The sequence below is a fragment of the Uloborus diversus genome, unplaced genomic scaffold (genome assembly GCF_026930045.1).
Source record: "Uloborus diversus isolate 005 unplaced genomic scaffold, Udiv.v.3.1 scaffold_14, whole genome shotgun sequence".
Classification (NCBI taxonomy): domain Eukaryota; kingdom Metazoa; phylum Arthropoda; class Arachnida; order Araneae; family Uloboridae; genus Uloborus; species Uloborus diversus.
In genome coordinates, this window is record NW_026558098.1 from 2,011,998 (window position 1) to 2,033,815 (window position 21,818).

The 21,818-nt window shown below is 37.1% G+C and overlaps 2 protein-coding genes across 2 annotated transcripts in view; one reads left to right on the top strand and one right to left on the bottom strand.

Moving 5' to 3' along the window:
• Nucleotides 1-8,270: 8,270 nt before the first annotated feature.
• Nucleotides 8,271-13,720, bottom strand: LOC129232830 (serine/threonine-protein phosphatase 6 regulatory ankyrin repeat subunit B-like). Its single transcript, XM_054866929.1, has 4 exons — nucleotides 12,640-13,720; nucleotides 10,010-10,737; nucleotides 8,926-9,565; nucleotides 8,271-8,335 (listed from the first exon to the last, which is right to left on the bottom strand). Exons 1-4 carry the CDS (start codon nucleotides 13,718-13,720, stop codon nucleotides 8,271-8,273), a joined length of 2,514 nt encoding a protein of 837 aa, XP_054722904.1.
• Nucleotides 13,721-15,995: 2,275 nt separating this feature from the next.
• Nucleotides 15,996-21,818, top strand: part of LOC129232831 (uncharacterized) — a 25,556-nt gene continuing 19,733 nt past the window's right edge. The window contains exons 1-2 of the mRNA XM_054866930.1: nucleotides 15,996-16,047; nucleotides 21,144-21,196. Of these exons, the coding sequence (XP_054722905.1) occupies nucleotides 15,996-16,047; nucleotides 21,144-21,196 (105 nt within the window). The remainder of the gene's footprint in view (nucleotides 16,048-21,143; nucleotides 21,197-21,818) is intronic.

Sequence of the window (21,818 nt, forward strand, 5' to 3'; positions counted from 1 at the left end):
TTCTTCAGTTGAAGCTTATACTCGAAATTTATGTGGCTCGGTTAATCATACTGGGTAGATGTACTCATTGAACATACTTTCAGAGAATGACTAACAAGGAGACGGCACGACCGTGGGGTCGGAGATATACGTCTTTTTTTTTTTTTTTTTTTTTGTGGTGAAAGAGGACTCCTAGTACCTTACGTGGTTGAAGTAATACGACGCAATACTCAGAAAATTATGAGAAAAATTGATTTAAAGTAGCCATGTAGTCTCTTAGGTGCTTTATGAGTTTAAAATGTCAGTCTCTTGACGAGCCGCCGCTAGCCTAGTTTGTTGAGGCTCGATCTTGTGCTCCAGACAAACCACGATCGAATCCCACTCTGGACCTTTTTTCTTCTTTTCTTTTTTCTTTTTTTGCTATCACAACAATTAGTAATTACGCTTTCCACCCTCTAAATTAATTAATTTCTGAAATGTATTTTTGCCAAGGATCGCAAACTTTTTCATTCACTGAAAAACATTCTTGCTCGTTATTCTGTACGGTTTGACTTGCCTAGTAAAGGTTTTTGACCTGTGGTTCCCTTACGGTTATAAGGGAGAGCTGCTCATAGGACATTCGGATCTTTTTTTTTTTTTTTTGTTATCACAGCGATAATTGAAATAGTTTCTCTTCCCTACATAATTTTTAAAAATTTATTTACATCATTTTTTTTTTAAATATATTCTTTTTCTTTCAGCAAAACAATTTAAAACAATTCATATTTTTCATTCTACCAGTACTTCGTTACCACTAATTGTTGTGGTAGCAAAAAAAAAAAAAAGAGCACAAGATCGCACCTTTACCAACTAGGCTAGCGGCGGCTCGTTCAGAGACTGACATTTTAAATTCATCAGGCCGCTAGTAGTTCTATGGCTACTTTAAATCGATTTTTTTTTTCATAATTTTCTCAGTATTGCATCGTATTACTTTAAACACGTAAGGTACTAGGGGTCTTCTTTCACCGCAAAAAAAATTGACGTAAATCTCCGACCCCACGGTCGTGCCGTCTCCTTGTAAGACAGAAGAACATGGTGGGGAGAGGGGGGAGTAACTATTCACGCTTTACCCAGATCACTTTTCTTACACATCTTGATTTGACAAACCACCCCTGCGTCAATCAGTATGTAAAATAATTACAAAGTTTGTTATCATACATGGTACGTCCATTACATTAAGTATCTCTGCAAAAGGGACTGGGTTAAGAATTCATTCTGACATGGAACAATAAACAAAAGGCACTCCTCCTTTGTCTAGTTCTCACCAAATTTGCTTGAATTCTCCCCCGCCCCCCCGCGTGCAAGTGACGTATCCACAAAAAAAAATTAAGGAAGCACATTAAAAAACAAAAAATAGTTTTTTTTTTTTTTTTTGTTGATCGGACAGGAAAAAAGGTCAAAAGCTGTCGGTCCAGATTTTGAAACTTTTAGTTTTAAAAACGCAATTTTAGCCTTAAAAACGCGATTATAGGCCATGCTTATTGACGTTAGTGTAAGGGTGGGAACTCAAATACTGTTTCCGATCGATTTTTTTTTTTTTTTTTCAAATAGATCGAAATCAATTCCTTCTCCCCCTGCAAGTTTTCGAAATTGAAGTTTTAAAAACGCAACTTTAGACAAACTTTGGAGATTTTATGGATAGGAGGATCTGCAGCATTTTCCAAGAAAATTGTTCAAGATTAGTTCAAAACATTTAAGCAATGTTTTACATCAAGGCGCTATTCTACTAAATTTTTTGTAAGTGTCGTTTAAGAAACCTATTGCTTGTGATATTAAAGAAAGACGGCGTGGATACCCTTGCACGAATACTTTCTTAAATTCAAGTCTTAAAACGCACTTGTAAGGCTATATTTTATAATATTACGGCCAGTGATTTTTCGAAATTAGAGTTCCAAAAACGCAATTATGAGCGATTATCGATGTTGTTGAGTATTTGTGGGCTACTCCCTAAAACTTATAAATATTTGTGCAAAAGAATAACATCTTTGTTTATAACATACTAGCAGTACCCGCACGGCTGTGCTCGTGCTATAAAATTAAATAAAAAAACTCTTAGAGCAAGTGTAAATTTCCCTTTCCACTCCGAAATAAAAAGAAAGTTTCTGTTTTGTTAGTTAAAATGTGCACATATAATTTTGTCTAAGCTTCAAACACAGTCCATAATGTAATTTTTAAAAAAATAACTGATATAAAAATTACACCTGTCCATCAAAATTCTCTCTTTCTAAGAAAATAGCATCTTAATACTAATACGCTCCAATTCTAATTTTGAATGATTCTAAATACGCTTAGAATCATTCAAAATCGCCGTAGAAAAGCGTTTAAAATTAAAAAAATATAACTTTTAACTCTCCAATCCGAAAGATACTGCCAATAAAAGAAGCAAAGAAATAGAAATATCACTAAACTTAGATTTATCGTCTCAAAATATTTATAAGCAGAACAAAAAGTAATCAATAAAAATATACATTGTATTTGCACATGCAAAAACATGATGATGATCACGTTACTCGCTATCTACCGTTTGCAAGGAGAGTAGGTTTTGGCAAACGTAAGACGTTGGGAAATGTGACCACTATGAGCAATCCTGATTGCTGAATCAGAATCAAATGAAAATCTCCCAACCCAAAGAATAAATAGTTTTGTTGAAATACTCAGCACTTAGAGAACAGAATGAAAATCCGTGCCGCTCCTGATAAAAAGGTATTTTATTGAAACATCTGTTACAGTTACAACGAAGGTAAATTATTACCGAAGAAAAAATCTTGTCATTAAAATACTCATTCCAGCTGAATCAGCTGAAACTACACATATATTCCTACTAAAAAGAATCACAGATTTTATGATAAAGCGTATTTCATGTATGTAACAACGAATTTTCACCGCGCCTCTAATTTCAGTGAAGGGCAATTCCACAAAGATGACAATTTTTACGAAATAATTTTTTTTTCATTAATTTATTGGAATGATTTTGTAAACTATATCCCTCATAATGCCTCATTCATTATGCGTTGGGGTAGTTCGTGGATTTGTGGTAGAAACTTCGCTTCAAATGCCGGTAAACGTGGGTTCGATAACCTCGCATGTTCTGAATGGTGTATTTCCTTTCTTTACGCTAAAAATCTTTCTCATGTTGTCTTATGTGTGAATAAATAAAAAAGTCCAAAATCTCGAGGCAATGGCCCTCAATCCTTTCATGGTTATTAACTATGGACACGTAAACAACAACAGTAGTGTCATATAAGTTAAAGGCAAAAGCCCCAAAAGCAAAAGCCCTTCCTAAAAATGAGAAAAATGCCCTTCAAAACACCCCTCCGCCTAAAAATTTCAATGGCATAGACTGCGCCATGATCCCCCCCCCCCCAGGTATTCACACCTGATTATAACAAACTATCGAGATTCCGCACACACAACAATGGTACGGCTCAACTAGTGAAATGAAGTTAATGCTTAAGGGGGAGGATATTTGCAGCTTTTAATCGTATTTATTATTCAGCACTTTTATTATACTTGGCCTGATTGTCACTGAAAAATCTGAGGCCTGCTTTTGCTTATATCTCAGCAACTAGACCATTTAGAAACTTCGGGATTTCACTAAATGATTTGCTTCATCTTAAAGTACAACTTAGCGCTGAAAAATTAGGGGGTCCGAGACACAAAAACCGTCAAATTTTGCAATTTTTTTTATCATGTGAAAATTTACTCCGTTTTTGTCTGCTTAAAAGGACTTTTGAATCTTAGTTCTATCTTAAACAGAACGAAAGATATAATTATTTTTGTGGCATGCACCTAACTAATGTGTACTTAACTTTAAAACTTGAAACGCGTTTTTCTCCGTGATGCAATTTTTCCCGATTTCTTGCATTCAAACTCTTGTAAGTCAGGAACCGATAAAGATAAAATAATGAAACTTGGAGCATATCTTTTTCAAACAGTTTACTTTAATTTTTATTCGGCGAATTAAAAAAAAAACGTTTACTGCAAAAATTATGATTTTTTAAAAAAAAGTATCTTCGAATTTTTCTTCAAATATTTTTTATTTTTTATTGAATCAATATTTTTAAAATCGCCAAATAAAAATTAAACCTTAGATATTTATGCGTAATTTATTTTTAAAAAAAATGAAAATTGATCAAAAATATTTTGAGTTATAGCAATTTAAAGCAACCCCATTTTTAAAAAAACTAATTAAATTCAAATAAAAAAATTTTTTTTTCATATTCATGTTATGATTTTTCTTATTAAATAAATGGTGAATCAGTGCAAAAAATTTGAAAACTCTAAAGTCTGTAATAAAAAAAAGTTTCAAAATGTGTCCCGGACCCCCTTAAAATTCTAAAATAAAATTACTATTTCAGTTAGGATGGAAAACAGCAAATTTCATGTCATTTCCCCATTAAATGTTTAAATATAAAACCCATTGTTACAAATTTTGTTGTCTTGCAACAGTAATGTTAAAAGCAATCATAATGAAATTTTGAATCAAGGCTTCTTTGGAGCAAGAATGAAATTTATTCACTGTACTGTTTGACCGCGGATTGTATGTAATTTGGAAATCTGCCAAGTAAAGACGATTCCATCTGAATGAATCCAGCAGGGGAGAAGGGAAAATAACGACGGGATTTTGATGCACGCGTTTTATAATGTCACTAGTGCTTTATTCATTTACTAGTGGCACCCGTACGGCTTCGCCCGTAATAGAAAAATTAAAGGTCTTTTGGTTTGCCTGTATATTTACAAATAATGTATGGTGAATTTTCTCGCCAATTGGCTTGTGCCCACGTTACGGTTCCACGTTATGATCATTTCGTATCTCGCCCATTGGCTTGTGCCCAGGTTACGGTTCCACGTTAGGATAGTTTCGTAATTTATGATAGTTTTGTTCTTAAAATTGGAATAAAAAAAGAACCACATCGAATTTTCGAAACATCGCTTCGAGGTGCACACTCCCATGCTACATACTAACTTTGTGCCAAATTTCGTGAAAATCGGCCGAACGGTTTAGGCGCTATGCTCGTCACAGACATCCTACAGACATCCAGACATCCAGACATCCTCCGGACAGAGAGACTTTCAGCTTTATTATTAGTAAAGATTGCGTTCTCTAAAATAAAATAAGGGAAAACAAAAATAGTTACCACGGAAACAACAAAAAGAAAGAAAAATATTTTCATTTCGTTCAGGAACGTTAAAGCAAAATGGTAAGCTCAAAACATTGATGTGAATAAATAAATAAATAAATTTTTGCCGTGAGAATAGAGATAGAATAGACTTTAGATTAAAAAAAAATGTTGCTGAGAGCCAATTTTCATTCTTACAGAACTAAGGCTAAATAATGGAGAAGCAAAAGTGCACATCTGTAACAAACCAACTAGCACCCCTATAAAGTAATAGATACGTCCATTTCCGCCTATAAACCGGATATTAGCCTTTCCATGTAATCCATGGTCAGACAGTACTTGCTTTCTTAGCTAGACTTCAGAATTTCACTAAATGATTTCTTTAATCATGAGGTACAACTTAACGCTAAAAATTAAATTCTTAACGGAAATTTTGTTCGAAAACGAAAAACTTTAAAATAACAGAATTTCAATAAATATACTAAGCACTTTTCATAACGCACTCAAAAGGACAAAATAGCTTATCTGTGTCACAAAGGACAGTTTAAGTATTCCTATAGTTTTCAGTTATTCCAAGAAAAATACTTCTCAAACGAAGAAAAGTGCGCTCAAGTCATTTCAAGCCGAACTTTCCCATTAAGAACAAAATGCATGTTTCAACACTCAAATTTATGATTGAAAGCTAGATAATGATAAAACATTCTCTGCAAGACTTGAGCCGCACTTTTCTTCGTCTGTGGGGTCATTTTTTTGGAATAAATGAGAATTACAGGAGTAGTGAAATTGTCTTTTCTGACACAGAAAAGTTATTTTGTCCTTTCTAGTGCATTGTGAAAAGTGCTTGTTGTTTTTATTAAAATTCTGCTAATTTTATTATTATTTAGAAAAAATTAATAATTACTGAATTCTCTTTATCTTTACTAATAATAAAGCTGAAAGTCCCTCTGTCTGTCAGGTTCTCTGTCAGGATCTCTGTCTGTCAGGATCTCTGTCTGTCAGGATCTCTGTCTGTCCGGATCTCTGTCTGTCCGGATCTCTGTCTGTCCGGATCTCTGTCTGTCAGGATCTCTGTCTGTCCGGATCTCTGTCTGTCCGGATCTCTGTCTGTCCGGATCTCTGTCTGTCAGGATCTCTGTGACGCGCATAGTGCCTAGACCGTTCGGCCGATTTTCATGAAATTTGACACAAAGTTAGTTTGTAGCGTGGGGTGTGCACCTCGAAGCGATGTTTCGAAAATTCGATGCGGTTCTTTTCTTATTCCAATTTTAAGAACAAAATTCTCATAAGATGGACGAGTAAATTACGAAATTATCATTACGTGGAACCGTAACCAAGCCAATTGGCGAGAAAATTCACCATACATTGTTTGTAAATATACAGGCGAACCAAAAGACCTTTTAATTTTCTATTACGGGCAAAGCCGTGCGTGTACCACTAGTAAATAATAATGGTTGTTATTTTTTTTCATAATTAAAACCGGAACAACTTCAGTTGATGGGGTCACGTGCCCGAATGAGCCACCACTCTTCTTCTCTGAAGACCAAAATGGCGGATGGGGTCTGCCAGGCGTCTGAAGGATTAGGAACTATTGCATCGTTTCGGGAAAAGGGGTCGAGAGACGGGTTAGTAAACATTCAGCGGCGCAGACGAGAAGAGCAGATCCGAGCAGCCAAAGCTCAAGAGCTGGGAAGCATCCGATCAGCCGGTTCCTACCGGATTTCAAGAACAGACGACGGATAACATCAACGATAGCTATTTTGTAAACAAGAACTAGAGTGAAAAAATTATTTGAATTTCGACATCTTGAATTCAAATTATGTTTTTCGCAATCACGAGTGTGTGTATGTAGGCTTTTGTTTTTGTGTGTGGGGGGGTATGTGTGTTTGTGTGTAGGCATGTGTGTTTGTGTCCTGGCATAAGTGTGTGGGTAGTTGTGTGTGTGAATGTGTGTGGGGAAGGGGATATGTGTATGTGTGTGTAGGCATAGGCATGAATGTGTGGGTAGTTGTGTGTAGGTGTCTGTATGTATGCATGAATGTGTGAGTAGTTGTGTGTATGTATTTGTGTATGTTTTTCTATGTGTGTATGTGTATGTTTTTGTGTGTGTGTGTGCATGTGTAGGTGTCTGTATGTATGCATGAATGTTTGAGTAGTTGTGTGTATGTTTTTCTGTGTGTATGTGTATGTTTTTGTGTGTGTGTGTGTATGTGTAGGTGTCTGTATGTATGTATGCATGAATGTTTGAGTAGTTGTGTGTATGTATGTGTGTATGTTTTTGTGTGTGTATATGTAGGTGTCTGTATGTATGCGTGTGTGTGTAGGTGTATGTGTGTGTATATGTGTGTGCGTGTGTGTGTGTGTGTGTATTTGTGTATGTATGCGCGTGTGTGTAGGACATGGATGCAACCTGGAGACGACTTTCGCTATAGGAGCGGCATCGTGAGGAGCCGGTCGACGGTGACGGTGCGGAGGGTGGCGGTGGGAAAATAAAATCAAAGGACATCAAAACAGTCAAGTGAGAACAATAAGCTATCATGATTGCTCAAAAATTATCTAAAAAAGTAATGTCAAAGAAATGGGGTGGTTTCCTTCAGTCAAAAGTACTACTTTTCATTGCAATGGATAGAATGAGCAAAAAAAAAAAAAAATACATGGATCCAGAAAATACTTTCATTTTCCCAACAGTTTTTTACTTCCTTTTACAAAAAAGGAAGTAATGTATTCGCAAAAAAAAATTTCACTCAAAAATCGGCCTTGGACAATCGCACAAACATTTGTTGGCAGAGCACAAACATTTGTTCGCAAAAAAGCTTCATCTAAATTGCTTGCGATTGAAATTATCATGTGCTTCAAGAAGAAAATGTCAAATTTTACTTGCCAATATTAATCTAGATTTTGTACCTAATATCACAGCTTTTGCAAAACAAATTGGCCCCATTTCTCGAAACTCATTTTTCCAGTCGAATTTTTACCACTACCCTAGTTACTACATGATGGACCAGTTTAAAAAATATATATACAATTTGAAAGTTTCATGAATATTGCTTGTTCCTTGATGCATTGCCTGCTAACTCTTCTGTTGCAAGAATATTCCAAAGTTTCTCATTCGTGCATATTAAATTGAGAAACTATTTAGATTTTTGAAACCACCTTTTCCATGAAGCAACTGAAGGCTCCAAACAATGTAACATTTGATTCTGAATTGTGATAATATTGTAAATTAAACTTTAACAATTAATTATTTTTTCCCATGCATTTTCTACTGTCTGTCAATAGTTTCTTTTCCTTGTCATTTTGAGTTTTTGCCAGTTTCTGCCAAAAATGTGGCAGAAAGTGGTTTGCCATGCCGGTTTTAACCGGTTTCTATACCAGTGGTTTTAACCGCCCCGGCAGAAACTTGCCAGCCCTGAATACAAAGGAATTGAGCAAATAATGATTTCAGTTTATCAAATAGGAGTTCAGTCTTTACGAAAAGTGAGAGGAAATGCCGATTTCTTCCCATTTTCATAGTTTTTATAAAGAAATAAATCAGTTTTTGGAGAGGAAAATATAAGTTCCGGAGCAAAATTGCAATATTTGCGGGACATTTTCTGACTGAGTAAACTGAAAATAGCGTATATAATTGCCTCCAAGTTCTTTTTTTTTTTCTCTCAGTGGGATCACACCGGGCGTCAGTATTATTGTGCAGTTATTGTAACAGTTTTAAGCAATTTTATGAATTTTCGAGCAACATTTCTGTGTTTGCTAAGCACTGAAACTTGTGCTAATGTATTCCCAAAATCGTTACGAGCATTTGTAACTGCTTTAAAGTCTTCCGAAGACAACTTTTTCAACTTCATAATTATATTTGAGTTGCCACGCTTCGCGTCGTCAAATAACTCATCCAGCAATTTCAATAGCTTTGATGTGGCTTTATTTTCACAAAGGTTTAATGGCGTGTTCCCATCCATAGTTTTGAAGTTGTACGTAGCACCGTGTGCGAGCAACTTCCTGACGATTTCCAGATCGCCATTTTTAGCAGCAACGTGGAGGGCAGTCTTACCATCGTTCAGTGTTTGCACATTGAGGAAGTCTACTAATTTGGAACTGCTAACGCTCTGCAGCAGAATATCAACAAGTTCACTGTACCGTTTGGCAATCGCAAAGTGCAAAGCTGTGTAGTTTTTATAGGTTGTGTCGGTTGCATCAGCTCCGTGTTTTAATAATATGTTTAAAACGTTGATGTGTCCGCCGCAAACGGCAAAATGTAAAGGCGTCTTGCCATCCACATCTTGCACGTCGACTCTGGTGCCGCTGCTTAATAATAATTGGACAGTTTCTACATCCCCTCTGTTTGCAGCACTATGAATGTCTTGTTGAAGATGGAACAAAGCTTCGGCGTCATAACTCCCCTCTATACCATGCATGAACTCGAAAGATTTTATCCCCTTCGAGATGTTCAAAGTATAGGAATCTGTCTCACCGAAAATGGTTTTTGCCCGATCGTACATTCTCTTGTGAACTTCAAGAGATTCAAGCAATTTTCCGTCTGTCGCTAGTGCTTTGCTTATGCGCGATTCGGTAAGCAAAATACTGGGATGATTCGGTCCTAAAGTAGCTTTCTGCATTTCGAAAACCTGGTGATAAATATCGATTGCAACATGCGTCTTCGATTGTGCACAAAGTACATCAGCAATATCATGCAAAGTATTTAGCGTATGTCGATCATTTTGACCGAAAATTACCTTCTTTATTTCGAGTACTTGTTTATATGTTTTCAATGCGTCATCAAATTTTCTCTGGCTGCTCAAAACCGTTGCTATACCTTCTAGAGCACGAACAGATAGTGAATCATGGGGACCTGTCCGAATTTCGCGTACTTTACGGATTACATCAAGTGCTTCTTCGTGCCTTCCAAGTGCGTTCAAAGGCAACGCCATTTCGAGTTCAGTACGTAAGATAGCTGAATGATGAGGATGGAATATTTTCTCTTGAGCTCTATGAACTTCTTCATAGTTTTTTAAGGACTCTTCGTTTCGCTCCAGTTTATGCAACATTAGAGCAATCCAACGTTTAGTTTCGAGAACGTCTTCATCAGTTGCACTCCAGACTGTCACTTGCTTTTCGAGTAACTCCTTGGCCATACATAAAGATTTCTGGTAATTTTCTTGCATGACAAGTACTTCAATCATGCGCAATCGAATGTCAAAGTCGCAATAATCACTTTGTCCCAGAATTTCTTTTCGCTTTTTGAGTAAATTTTCGAGGGTGCTAAAAGCCGCTTTGTAGTCTCCCTGAAGGCTTAACAGCTCTGCTTCATTAAACTGAGAAGGCGTATCACTGTGGACTATTTCCTTCAACTGCTGAACGTTCTTAAACCTATTCTTCACGGCAAAAACAAGGAGTGTTTCGTTTTCAGAGTTTCTAGCGCACATGATTGCTTTAACTGTAGATGAATCCCCTATTGTACTTAACACATCAATGATTTTGGCGGTACCATCTTCAATGCTATTAAATGCATTGTTCACTTTTTCAAATAAATCTATTATGCATCTATCCACAGAATAATTTAGTGGTGTTTTACCATTGTCATCTTTAACATTGTACACTGCGCCGCTAGCTAAAAGAGATCTCACGATTCCCAAAAACGAGAATTTTGCTGCATAGTGCAACGCTGTGCATCCATGTTTCGCTGTAAAATTAAGTTTAGCACCATTTTTAAGCAATGCATTAGCAACTGCATCAAGGCCTTTCCAAGCAGCGTAATGTAGCGGCGTTCCATTCGCTGCATTTTTTGCATTGATAGCTGCTCCTTTCTCAATGCAGTTTTCAACATCCAATAATGCATTTTCTTTCACTGCTTTAAACAACTTATTTGTTGATTTCAATACATCAATTACGTCTTTATGTTCAGCCATATCTAAAGGTTTCTCGTTGCTGTTGTTGTTGTTGTCGTGTCCAAAGAAGTGCAGAGTGCGAAAGCTTTAAATGGCTCCAAAAGTCTTAAAGACAAGATCCGCTAATTCTGGAGCCCGATGACTGTAAAGGATTTCATGTGGTGGTGCTCCAAGTTGGAGGATGGAGCGAATAATGGCCTGGCAATTAAAGACATGGTCTGGGGTTAGTTGTGAATAGGGACAGTGCTTGCAGATGGGATAGGATTTAATGTTATTCGGTAGAATCTTCATGCCCTTGAAATGTCTAGTACGTAGCCTAGCTATTGTAGAAGAGAGGTTTCTTGGGCAGTGGAGGTCAGGGATTGTTTGTTGCCTTGCTGAAAAGCTGATTATAGATCCTTCGCCTGGCTTCAGCATTAACGTCTTTGAAGGTGGCTGTTAGTGGTTGGTCTTGGTCACGTGCCTCCTTTGCAAGGGCATCTGCACACTCATTTCCCTCGATTCCGACATGAGAAGGTTTCTCGTTTAGTTCATTTGTGGCGTTATACACCGCACCGTTTTCTAACAAAAGTTGCACAGAATCTCTGTTACCAAATCGAGCAGACATATGCAAAGGTGTATTTTGAGTTGAATCTACAGCATTTACATCAGCTCCTTCTTCCAACAAATATTTCATTATTCCGAGCTGATTTTTAATGGCGGAATACTCCAGCAGTTTCATACCAGTGAAAGTAGTTTCATCAACTGACAAGCCCTGTTGGAGGAAAAACTGAACGGTATCTTTGTGACCATGTCTCACTCGACGTTAAATCCCGGTTATCACAAATTTGCCATTTCAACTGCGCTTGCGCGCGGACTTGGCTGATTTCGAAACTCTTGCTCAAACTTATGAAAAACATTTAAATTTGTTAATATAAGATAAGAACAGACAAAAATTAGAAATTACAAAGCTGTCTTTGATTTAGTTTTTAGGCCTCGGTAAAGATTGAGTTTTGCGTCTTAATTATTAATGGATTCGGAGCCTGATTTTTCTATCAAACAAAGGCCCTTTTTAGGGCCAAATTTTTAACCTCAGAAGAGCGTACTCGATCTGCAGCATCACTTCCAATACAAAGTGGAACCCTCAACCTAAATACAAATATATAATACTAAGCTGTTTACGCCTAACGTAAAATATCCGCAAAAGTTATAATATATTGAATTATATTTGAAAATTCCGAAATATTTGTAATATTCCGATCATTTCTGAAGTACATAACGTGTTTTACGTTTACGTTAAATAAATATTTCCAAACCAATAAATATTGAAGTGTCATTTTTCTCTTTTCTTTATAAAGATTATCAGTTATTCATATCCGTAGTTTCATATAATGTATCCCGAAATCGCTGTGAAAATACTCTAATCGCATTCATTAATTTGCTGAGACTCAAGCACAACCTAAATATGAACAAGCAACACGAAATCTTAAAACAGAAAGCCCAAAAAGCAAAGTCCGCGCGCAAGCGCAGTTGAAATGGCAAATTTGTGATAACCGGGATTTAACGTCGAGTCCATGCCTCGCTGCGACATGTATTGGCTTAAAATCGGGGAGATTCATTGCTTTAACATCTCAGATTCGAATAACCGGAAGCGACATGCAATAGAGTACCGCTCAAGTCAGTTTTAATGTTTACTGCACTGTCGTTGTGATTTAAAATACTCTTTACCACACCAACGTGACCCCTTTGAACGGCTATTTCTAAAGCTGTACGACGCTCGCTGTCTCGGCTGAAAATATCGGCATGATTTCGAAGCAGAACCCTCGCCACATTGTCATGTCCAAATTCAGCTGCCGAATGTAATGGAGTAAAACCATCAGCAGACTTTGAATTCACAATACCGCCTTTTGATATTAAAATTTCAGCAACGTCATCGTGTCCTTCTACTGCAGCTAACATCAATGGCGTTTCATTGTCGCTAGACAGAGCGTTGACATCAGCCCCATTGTCTATCAAAAAGTTAACTATCTCTGTGTCACCGGTTTCAGAGGCTGAATGTAATGCATTATAAATGCCGTCCGATTTAGAGTTAACATTATAACCGTGTTTTATCAAAGTTTTCACAATATCTTTGTGGCCCTGAATAACTGCTAGGACAAGTGCGTCCCCTTGACATTCAATAAGAGCTCCCCTTTCAAGTAAATATTCGACTATTTCCTTCTTCCCTTCTGCTACTGCCAACATTAGCGGCGAGATGTCATATATTTCTGCACTGACATCAGCACCTTTTTCGATCAAAAGTTCTAATATTTTGCTATTACCAGATTCTACAGCTGTGAGTATTTCATCATCAAGGTCATTTTTTCCAGTTGTTTTATCCAGTAGAAGTTTAACAATGTCAAAGTGATTTCCAGAAATTGCGGCGGTAAGTGCTAAATTATCTGAATAGGCATTGCTATCAATCAGCAAAGCAGCAGCATATGTATTGCCCTTTTGAACAGCCATGTACAAAGGCGTGAGCCCTTGGATTGCTTTAGAATGTATTCCAACACTTTTTTCTAAAAGTAATTCAATTATTCTCGTGTCCCCGCTCACTGTTGCGTAATGTAAAGGCGTTAACCCACTAGTACACGCATTGACAAGGTTAGCTCCCTTTTCCACGAGAGTGCGAAAAATATCGTAACATCCCTTTTTTGCGGCTATATGCGCGGGCGTTAAGTCATCCATGTCTTCAGCATCGATGTTGGCTTTATATTTTACTAGTGGTACCCGCACGGCTTTGCCCGTAATAGAAAAATTAAAAAGTCTTTTGGTTCGCCTGTATATTTACAAATAATGTATGGTGAATCTTCTCGCCAGTTGGCTTGTACCCATGTTACGGTTACACGTTATGATAAATTCGCAATTCACTCGTCCATCTTATATTTTTGTTCTTAAAATTAGAATAGAAAACGAACCACATCGAATTTTCGAAAAATCTCTTCGAGGTGCACACCCCCATGCTACAAACTAACTTTGTGCCAAATTTCATGAAAATCGGCCGAACGGTCTAGGCGCTATGCGCGTCACAGACATCCTACAGACATCCTACAGACATCCTCCGGACAGAGAAACTTTCAGCTTTATTATTAGTAACTAGTGGCACCCGCACGGCTTCGCCCGTAATAGAAAAATTAAAGGTCTTTTGGTTCGCTTGTATATTTACAAATAATGTATGGTGAATTTTCTCGCCAATTGGCTTGTACCGACGTTACAGTTCCACGTTATGATCATTTCGTATCTCGCCAATTGGCTCGTGCTCATTTACGGTTCCACGTTATGATAATTTCGTAATTTATGATAGTTTTTTTTTCTTAAAATTGGAATAGAAAAAGAACCACATCGAATTTTCGAAAAATCGCTTCGAGGTGCACACCCCCATGCTACATACTAACTTTGTGCCAAATTTCATGAAAATCGGCCGAACGGTTTAGGCGCTATGCGCGTCACAGACATCCTACAGACATCCTCCGGACAGAGAGACTTTCAGCTTTATTATTAGTAAAGATAAAGAAGATCAAACACTTCAGTACTTTGGTATGATTACCCTCAACTGCGAGATGCAGAGGAGTACGGTTGACCAGATTCCTAGGGTGAACTTCAACGACACGTGCAAGGAGAATTTTTACTACTTTTAAGTGACCATTAACAGAAGCAAAATGAAGAGGGGTCATTTTTGAGCGAGTAAAAACATCTGCACGAGCTCCTTTATCTAATAAAGCTTGGACGATGTTTTCGCGTCCACCTCGCGCTGCGTGGTGCAGTGGTGCATTTTTGTTGGTCTCATCTAAAATGTTGACGTCGGCACCATTCTTCAGCAGCACGTAAACGACCTCTTCGTGGCCATTTTCTGTTGCAAAATGCAATGCTGTGCATCCATCATTGCTCTTGGCGTTAATATGAGCTCCTTCCTGAAGCAGAGCGTTCACAACAGCCAAGTGGCCCCAAGAGGCTGCCACGTGTAAAGGCGAAACGCGTCTCCCAGTACTGGCATTGACATTTGCTTGCTTTTCAAGAAGAAGCCGACTAGGCCACATTCAGAAGTCAGCAGTCGCAGAACACACTTTTAGTGAAGGGAACCATGACATCAAATTCAAAGAGACAAAAATACTTTCAAGGACTTGCCATTATTATGCGAGATTGAACAGAGAAGCCATCGAGATATTCAAACATCCAAATAATTTCAACAAAAAAGAAGAAGGAATAAAGATAAACAAGCTCTGGCATCCCATACTGAAAAGGATCAAAACAACAAGAACCTCCAGCCAATCAGAAACAAGGACGGACCTTCGGCTGAATCCCCAGCAGCCAATCCCCGAGCAGGAAAAGGAGAGCCTAAGCTCCAATCAGGAAGCGATGAAAACAGACGTTCACCAGCCAATCCCAGTCCAGAACCAAGAGGACCCATGCCCTATAAATGTTGACAGCACTTTGACACTTGCATCAGTTGCCAAGAAGTCTCTTCCCTGGAAGTTACGAACTCGGAACCACTGAGGATGGCTGCCGCAGATGCAGCCGAAACGTTTGGAGAATATACACTCAGACCACGGCACAACAGCCCGGAATCCTTTCATAATATTGACACCGGCCGTGAAAGCCTTCACTCTTACATTTCAAGAAGGAGTTCGACTAGCTGAGTGTGACTACGCGCAGCTGCTTCATGAAGTAGGGTAAACCCATTAAAACATTCTACGCTGTTGACGTTCTGGAATGCGCCAAGAAGGAAATCGACTAATTCTACGTTGTTCTGTCTGGCTGCAGAAAATATAGGTGACAGGCTAGACATATCTTTTTGAGCGAAATCCGCTTTGTTTTTCAGAAGAGTCTGAACAACGTGCAAATGTCCATTTTCTGCTGCGACGTGTAATGCTGTTTTCTTGAATCTGTCAGAAGAGTCTGCGGGTATGTCCACCTCTTCGATCAAGAAGCTTACAATACTTTCCCTGCCATTGGCAGCGGCAATATGCAATACGTTTTGCCCTTCAGAGTCGGCAGCGTGAGCATCGATGCCCTCCGTAATAAGTGATCTCATTGTTTGGAGGGTGGAATTTTTAGCCGCAAAATGTAGGGTATTCCACGAGTTTATGGTTCTTCCATGTATATCAGCTCCATGTTTAAGACTATGTTCATAAAGTTCTACATCACCATTTTCTAAAGCTTCGAACATTTTCCTCTGTATATGCACAGCTCGAAGACCCTGTTGATACTTCATTTCTAATTGAAAAGGGTCGTCTGGAATCAAACGAACGATTTTAGTTTTATTCTCTTTCACTGCTCGTTCAATTAACTGCCTAGCGTTTAAAACTACCGCCATTGAGGGAGATGACATCAAGTCAACCACTATATCATGATGAGCCAGATGATGGCGTAGCGCTTTGCCTACTAATACTGGAACTTCTTCGTCAAGAAAATTCCAGTTGTTTTCACGACAGCTATCTGAATAAATCGACATAATGTCTAACACAAGCATTTCTACTACTGCTTGCAATTTTGTGTCTCCGAGATGAAAAAGAAATGGTTTGTCAAACTCTTGATCCAAGCCTTTACTATTTAATATACGCTTCAAATCTAACAATTTATGCGATAATTGACTGTTGTAATTGTCTCGGCAGATTTCTCCGATGTATTTTCTTTTAATATTTTGGATTTTCATCTTTAATTTTGTCCCTAATTTTCCTGTGATCTTGGAATCAATTCCTCCACACATATAAAGAATTTCATAAATAATTCTTTCGAACTCAGTATTTTCAGTTGGTATTCTTCTTGAAACACTGTAGAAAATCTCTAAGGTCAATTCAGTGATTTCGTCGAGATTTGAAATGGGGATTACGAGGTCCATAATTTCTATCATTTGAGTGGCAACAGCATTCATACTTTTGAGAGCAATGGGATTGTTCTTTTTTAAAGGACTTCCCATCAAAGCTTCCTTAACATTCAAGAATGTAGAATTTATTTCATATAGTGTTTTTACTTTCATTTGGCGATATCTGTTTATTTTAAATAATTCCGCGAACAAATATTCTTCGTATGATGTTTTTTCAGGAACTTCATTGCTGAGTTTTTTAATTAGTTTTACTTCAATTAGGTGACCTTCATTAGCTTCGAAATTTTCCATTGCTCTGTGTCCGATATCCGTAAACATTTTACGCATTTCGATGGTGTGAAATACTTCAAAAATGTCTTTCATTTCATCAACATTGGTACAATTCTTCACTGTTTGCAGAAAATCTCGTAAAATTTTATCTTTGCAAATGTACATAATTTTGAGTATCACTCCCGCAACGTTTTTAAAATCTCCTTGAATTGCTCTGAAAAAGTTTACGTCCGAATTATTTTCAATTTTTGTTCTCACGGAAAGAGAGTGTTCAAGTGAGAGAGAATCTCGAAGCCCGACAATAACTTCCCTTGTATTTGCTGACATAGACAGAAGCAAAAGTTCATTGGCAATACGGGATAAATTTGGCGTTTTTAAAGTGTTCTTCAGACACTCACCAGCGACTTGCAATGCTCTAATAATCAACAGTTGTCCCTCCTTTTCTCCAGGATCGGTCGATGATGCCAAACTGACATAAGTTCTTATTCTCCCTAGGCAGTGGATATCTCTGAGGTGATGGTAATCGCTATATAACTCTTCAAAGTCTGGATTTCTTCCTATTATTTCCTTAACAACATCCTCCCGTTTGAAATTAGGAAATGTGTTAAGTCTTCCCGCGATTAAATCGTCGAGAATGTTATTTCTCTCCTTCTTCAGTATTAATGCAAATGCTTTCAAATAATTGCACATTTTGGTAGCATTCAACAAAGCATGACAAAATACATTCATCTCATTTTGTTGTGTGTGAGCAATTATGAAACAGACCAAGCAAAACTCTACTTCGGTCCACGGCAGGAAAAGATACGTCGATTTCAACTTCCGTTTCAATACATAAATGTTTTTTGCAATAGTTTTCATCATATATACCAGTTTGTCATCGATTAGGTTTGAATATTCATCGGTAAATGACACGATACTTTTTACCAAGAACTCCATTCGATACTCTATTTTGATTGCTTGAGAAAAAAAGGTTTCTTTGTGTTCAGGACTGTAGTAGCCAAAACTGAAATTTATTAATTTTTCGAGAAGTATCAGCTCGGTGCTTTGTGACAGTAAAATATTTTTTAGCTTGAACTCTGCATAGGAGTTGGACAATATTTTGTTTAATACCTCTTCGCGAGTTTTGAAATAATCACCTGGCCATTTATCAATCAGAACATTAAGCAGTTCAGGATTATTTGAAAGAATGGCATAATAAAATGCATTGTGCCCTTTTTCATCCACATCAGCCGGAGAAAATTCTGGAATTTCGGCAAGCACAGCTAAATTATTCAACAACTTATTATTATTTCTGAATAAATATTCAAGGGCATTTAAATTATTGTATTTACAAGACAGTATTATAGTATTTGTGCCCTTGAGCTCATTTCCAGCAGTATTATAGTAATACTTCAAAACCACTTCATTTTCAATATTACTAATGTAATCAACCACACGATCCAGATTTTTTAAGCAACTAATATCGCCTTTCGAAGTAGCTATACCTATCTGAGACCAAATACATTGGTAAAATTTTTCAACGTCTTCCTTCTTGCAGTAAAGTTTCTCATATTCTATTCGAAATTCGTCGGCGGATTTACAATTCAGAATTTGTCTGTAATTTTTATTCATGATGCATTGGTCGTTTGCTGTCGAACGCCTCATAACAGCTGAGGGAGTTTCAGTTTAAAAACAGTTATTTTAAAAGTAGAACTATAAACGAAATGAAATATTCCACTCACCCTTTTTGGTGAGGTTTTTCAATGTCTTTCTCTTTAAAAATGATGCACTAAACCGTGACTGATTAAAAGTAAATTTTTCAAAGCTTCACCACGTCAATTCTTAGATCCGACATTTCCTCCAACCAACTGAATATAAAAATGGCTTTTGTTTACAAATCTGTTATAGAGCATCATTATCACAATGAAAAGAAACTGCATTGTTTTCTGATAAATCTTATCGTGAGCAATGCGTATTCTTCAGCATACATGCAATATCTTTTGACTAACGATTAATCTATTTTGAAGGTGAAATATCAGCATTAGAACGACTATTTAAACAGACATATTTCTTAGTGGAAGGGGGGGGGGCGAACTTAAATATTGAGAGGGGAATTATCAATTTACCGAATGGAACTCCAAATTTTGCCTTATCTCTACATAGTACAAAATGAAGTCTCCAAAAAGCGTCTGTGTGTTTGAACTCGCAAAACTCGGGAACTACCCGGCCGATTTTGCTGAAATTTTCCCAGTTTGTTCCTTTAAGTCCTGAGAAGGTTTGCAAACCAGTTCGAAAACGATTCGATGAATAGGTCTTTTTTTATTCCAATTTAGGCCCAATTTTCACATAAATTCCCGAATATGGGGGTGAAAAATTACTCGCAAATAGTAATATTATATATTGTTGGAAAGGGAAGAATTTTCCGCTTTCTATGCAATTTCTTCCAATGCTCTAACTTTATTACGGCGGGAATAATTTGTGTTTTTAGCTCGAATTTTTTTAGGCTTAGCTGAAATTTAGGCACTACTTTCTTCATTAAATCCATCAATAAAAAGTGAAGGAATTATTCCACAGTTTTCTTTTTGACAGCATTGGAAAGAGCTGCTTTTTTAACTCCAGATCTAACTCGACCTAAGGTCGAAAGTTTAACCCTCTATCTCCATTAGAAAAAAGTTACCAGCGAATTAAATGAAGTTCAAAAATCTGTTCTCTATTCAAGATTTTAACCATTTTATTTTGCGTTTCCACGGTAACGCTTTTTGAATCCATTGTTTATTTCCGTCTTTCTCATTTTCAATTCTTAAACTTATCTTATTTTGTGTTTCCATGGTTACGCCTTTTAAATCCATCTTTCTCATTTTATTTAAATTTCTTAAAAGTATTTTAGTATCTGTCGTCATTGTTTGGCGAGAAAATTTTGCATGATGCTTTTTTTTTCTTTCATTTAATCCTGGTTATTGACGATACTTCACTTGACGCAATGTTTTTTTTTTTTTTTTTCAAGGTAGACCGGGCAAAGCCAGGCAACGCAGCTAGTGATAAAATAAACGGGTACGTACTACGGTTTCCAATCCCACGCCAATCTCAGTCCCGCGGCATTGCGGGATTGACTTAATTCTTCACAAAGTTAAATTTTTATGACAAAAAGAAAAAGTTGTGCTTTTTCAGAAGGACTGCTTTTGTTACATGAATTAATTGTAAAGTACAACAAAGTGGCCGCCCTAAAAATGCATTACGACGGGGCCCAAACCAATAAATCAACCACTGCTTCCCACTACAGAGTTTTCAGGGGGCCTCCAAATAATTGTGGGCCTAGGGCATCACTTTTAGTTTGTCGGGCCCTGATTCCGAGGTGGGCCGCTTGTTTCCGACTCCATCATGGCGTCCCCCAAAAAAACTTCTCATCCCTTTTGCACTTTTTCATTTTTAGCCCCTTTTTTATTTTATTCATTTTTTAAAAAATTGTTTATTTATTTATTTTTATTTAATAGTATTTTTATTTATTTATTCATTTTTTTTAATTTTAAATTATTATTTTTGTTTTGTTAGAAAAGTTCCGTGTGTCACACCAATACCATACACACACTCACACACACACACACACAATAAATAAATAAAACAAAATTAAAGTAAAATAAATAAAAACAAAACGAAATAAATAGTTAAAACTAAATATTCATCAACAAATAAATTTTAACAAAAAAATTAAAAATCCCCCCTCCCAAGAATCTTGATGGCGCAACATGCGCCATAATTCACCCCCTGTGGGCACTACTGGCGCAGGCCCCTCGTTTCCGACTAGGCTGACATGGCCTCTCGTCGGCCCTGGACGAAACAGAAACCTCCCCGCACCCACCAAAATGGAGTCGGAGAGAGCGCCTCCGTTATTATCTCGAGATTAGGGAGGAATGCGATAAGCAGGTGGCGATTACGTCGTCTGCCAGTGGAATCAGGTGGACTCTGGATTCGCGTCCTTCAGCCGACACCCGCACAGCTGAGCAGACAGTTCCATCTCCTCTCTTGCCCGCGAAAAAAAAGGATATTTCGATCATCCCATTGCTTGTTCTTTTCGGATATACCCTTGTTGCCAGGTGAGTGCCGGTTTTTTTACATCTTCTCCTTGATTGGGCGAGTGGGGAGATTATTCTCGTGGAGGTCATTCATTTTTACACCCATGCAGAAGAGATATGGATTGATAGATAGATATAAATGAATAGAATCCCTAAAATAGATAGATAAATATAAATAAATGAATATAAACCCGAAAATAGGTAGACAGCCATAAATAAATGAATAGAAACCTCTAAAATAGATGGATGGATATAAATAAATGAATAGAAACCCTGAAATAGATAGATAGATATAAATACATGAATAGAAACCCTAAAATAGATAGACAGTCATCAATAAATGAATAGAAACCCTAAAATAGATGGATAGATATAAATGAATGAATAGAAACCCTAGAACTATGTAGATAGATACAAATAAATGAATAGAAACCCTAGAAATAGGTAGACAGCTCATAAATAAATGAATAGAAATTCTAAAATAGATGGATAGATATAAATAAATGAATAGAAATCATTAAAATAGGTAGATAGATATAAATAAATGAATAGAACCCCTAAAATAAGATAGATGGATACAAATAAATGAATAGAAACCCAAAAATAGGTAGACAGCTATAAGTGAATGAATAGAAACCCTAAA

Excerpts from the sequence above, each read along its gene's own strand:
- LOC129232830 (XM_054866929.1), bottom strand. The coding sequence starts at position 13,720 with ATGGATGACTTAACGCCCGCGCATATAGCCGCAAAAAAGGGATGTTAC. Across the intron at positions 10,738-12,639 it reads TCTATTGCATGTCGCTTCCG|CTAGCGGCGCAGTGTACAAT; the intron begins GTTATTCGAATC and ends GATCTCTTTTAG. Across the intron at positions 9,566-10,009 it reads GGCACGAAGAAGCACTTGAT|GGGATAAAATCTTTCGAGTT; the intron begins GTAATCCGTAAA and ends AACATCTCGAAG.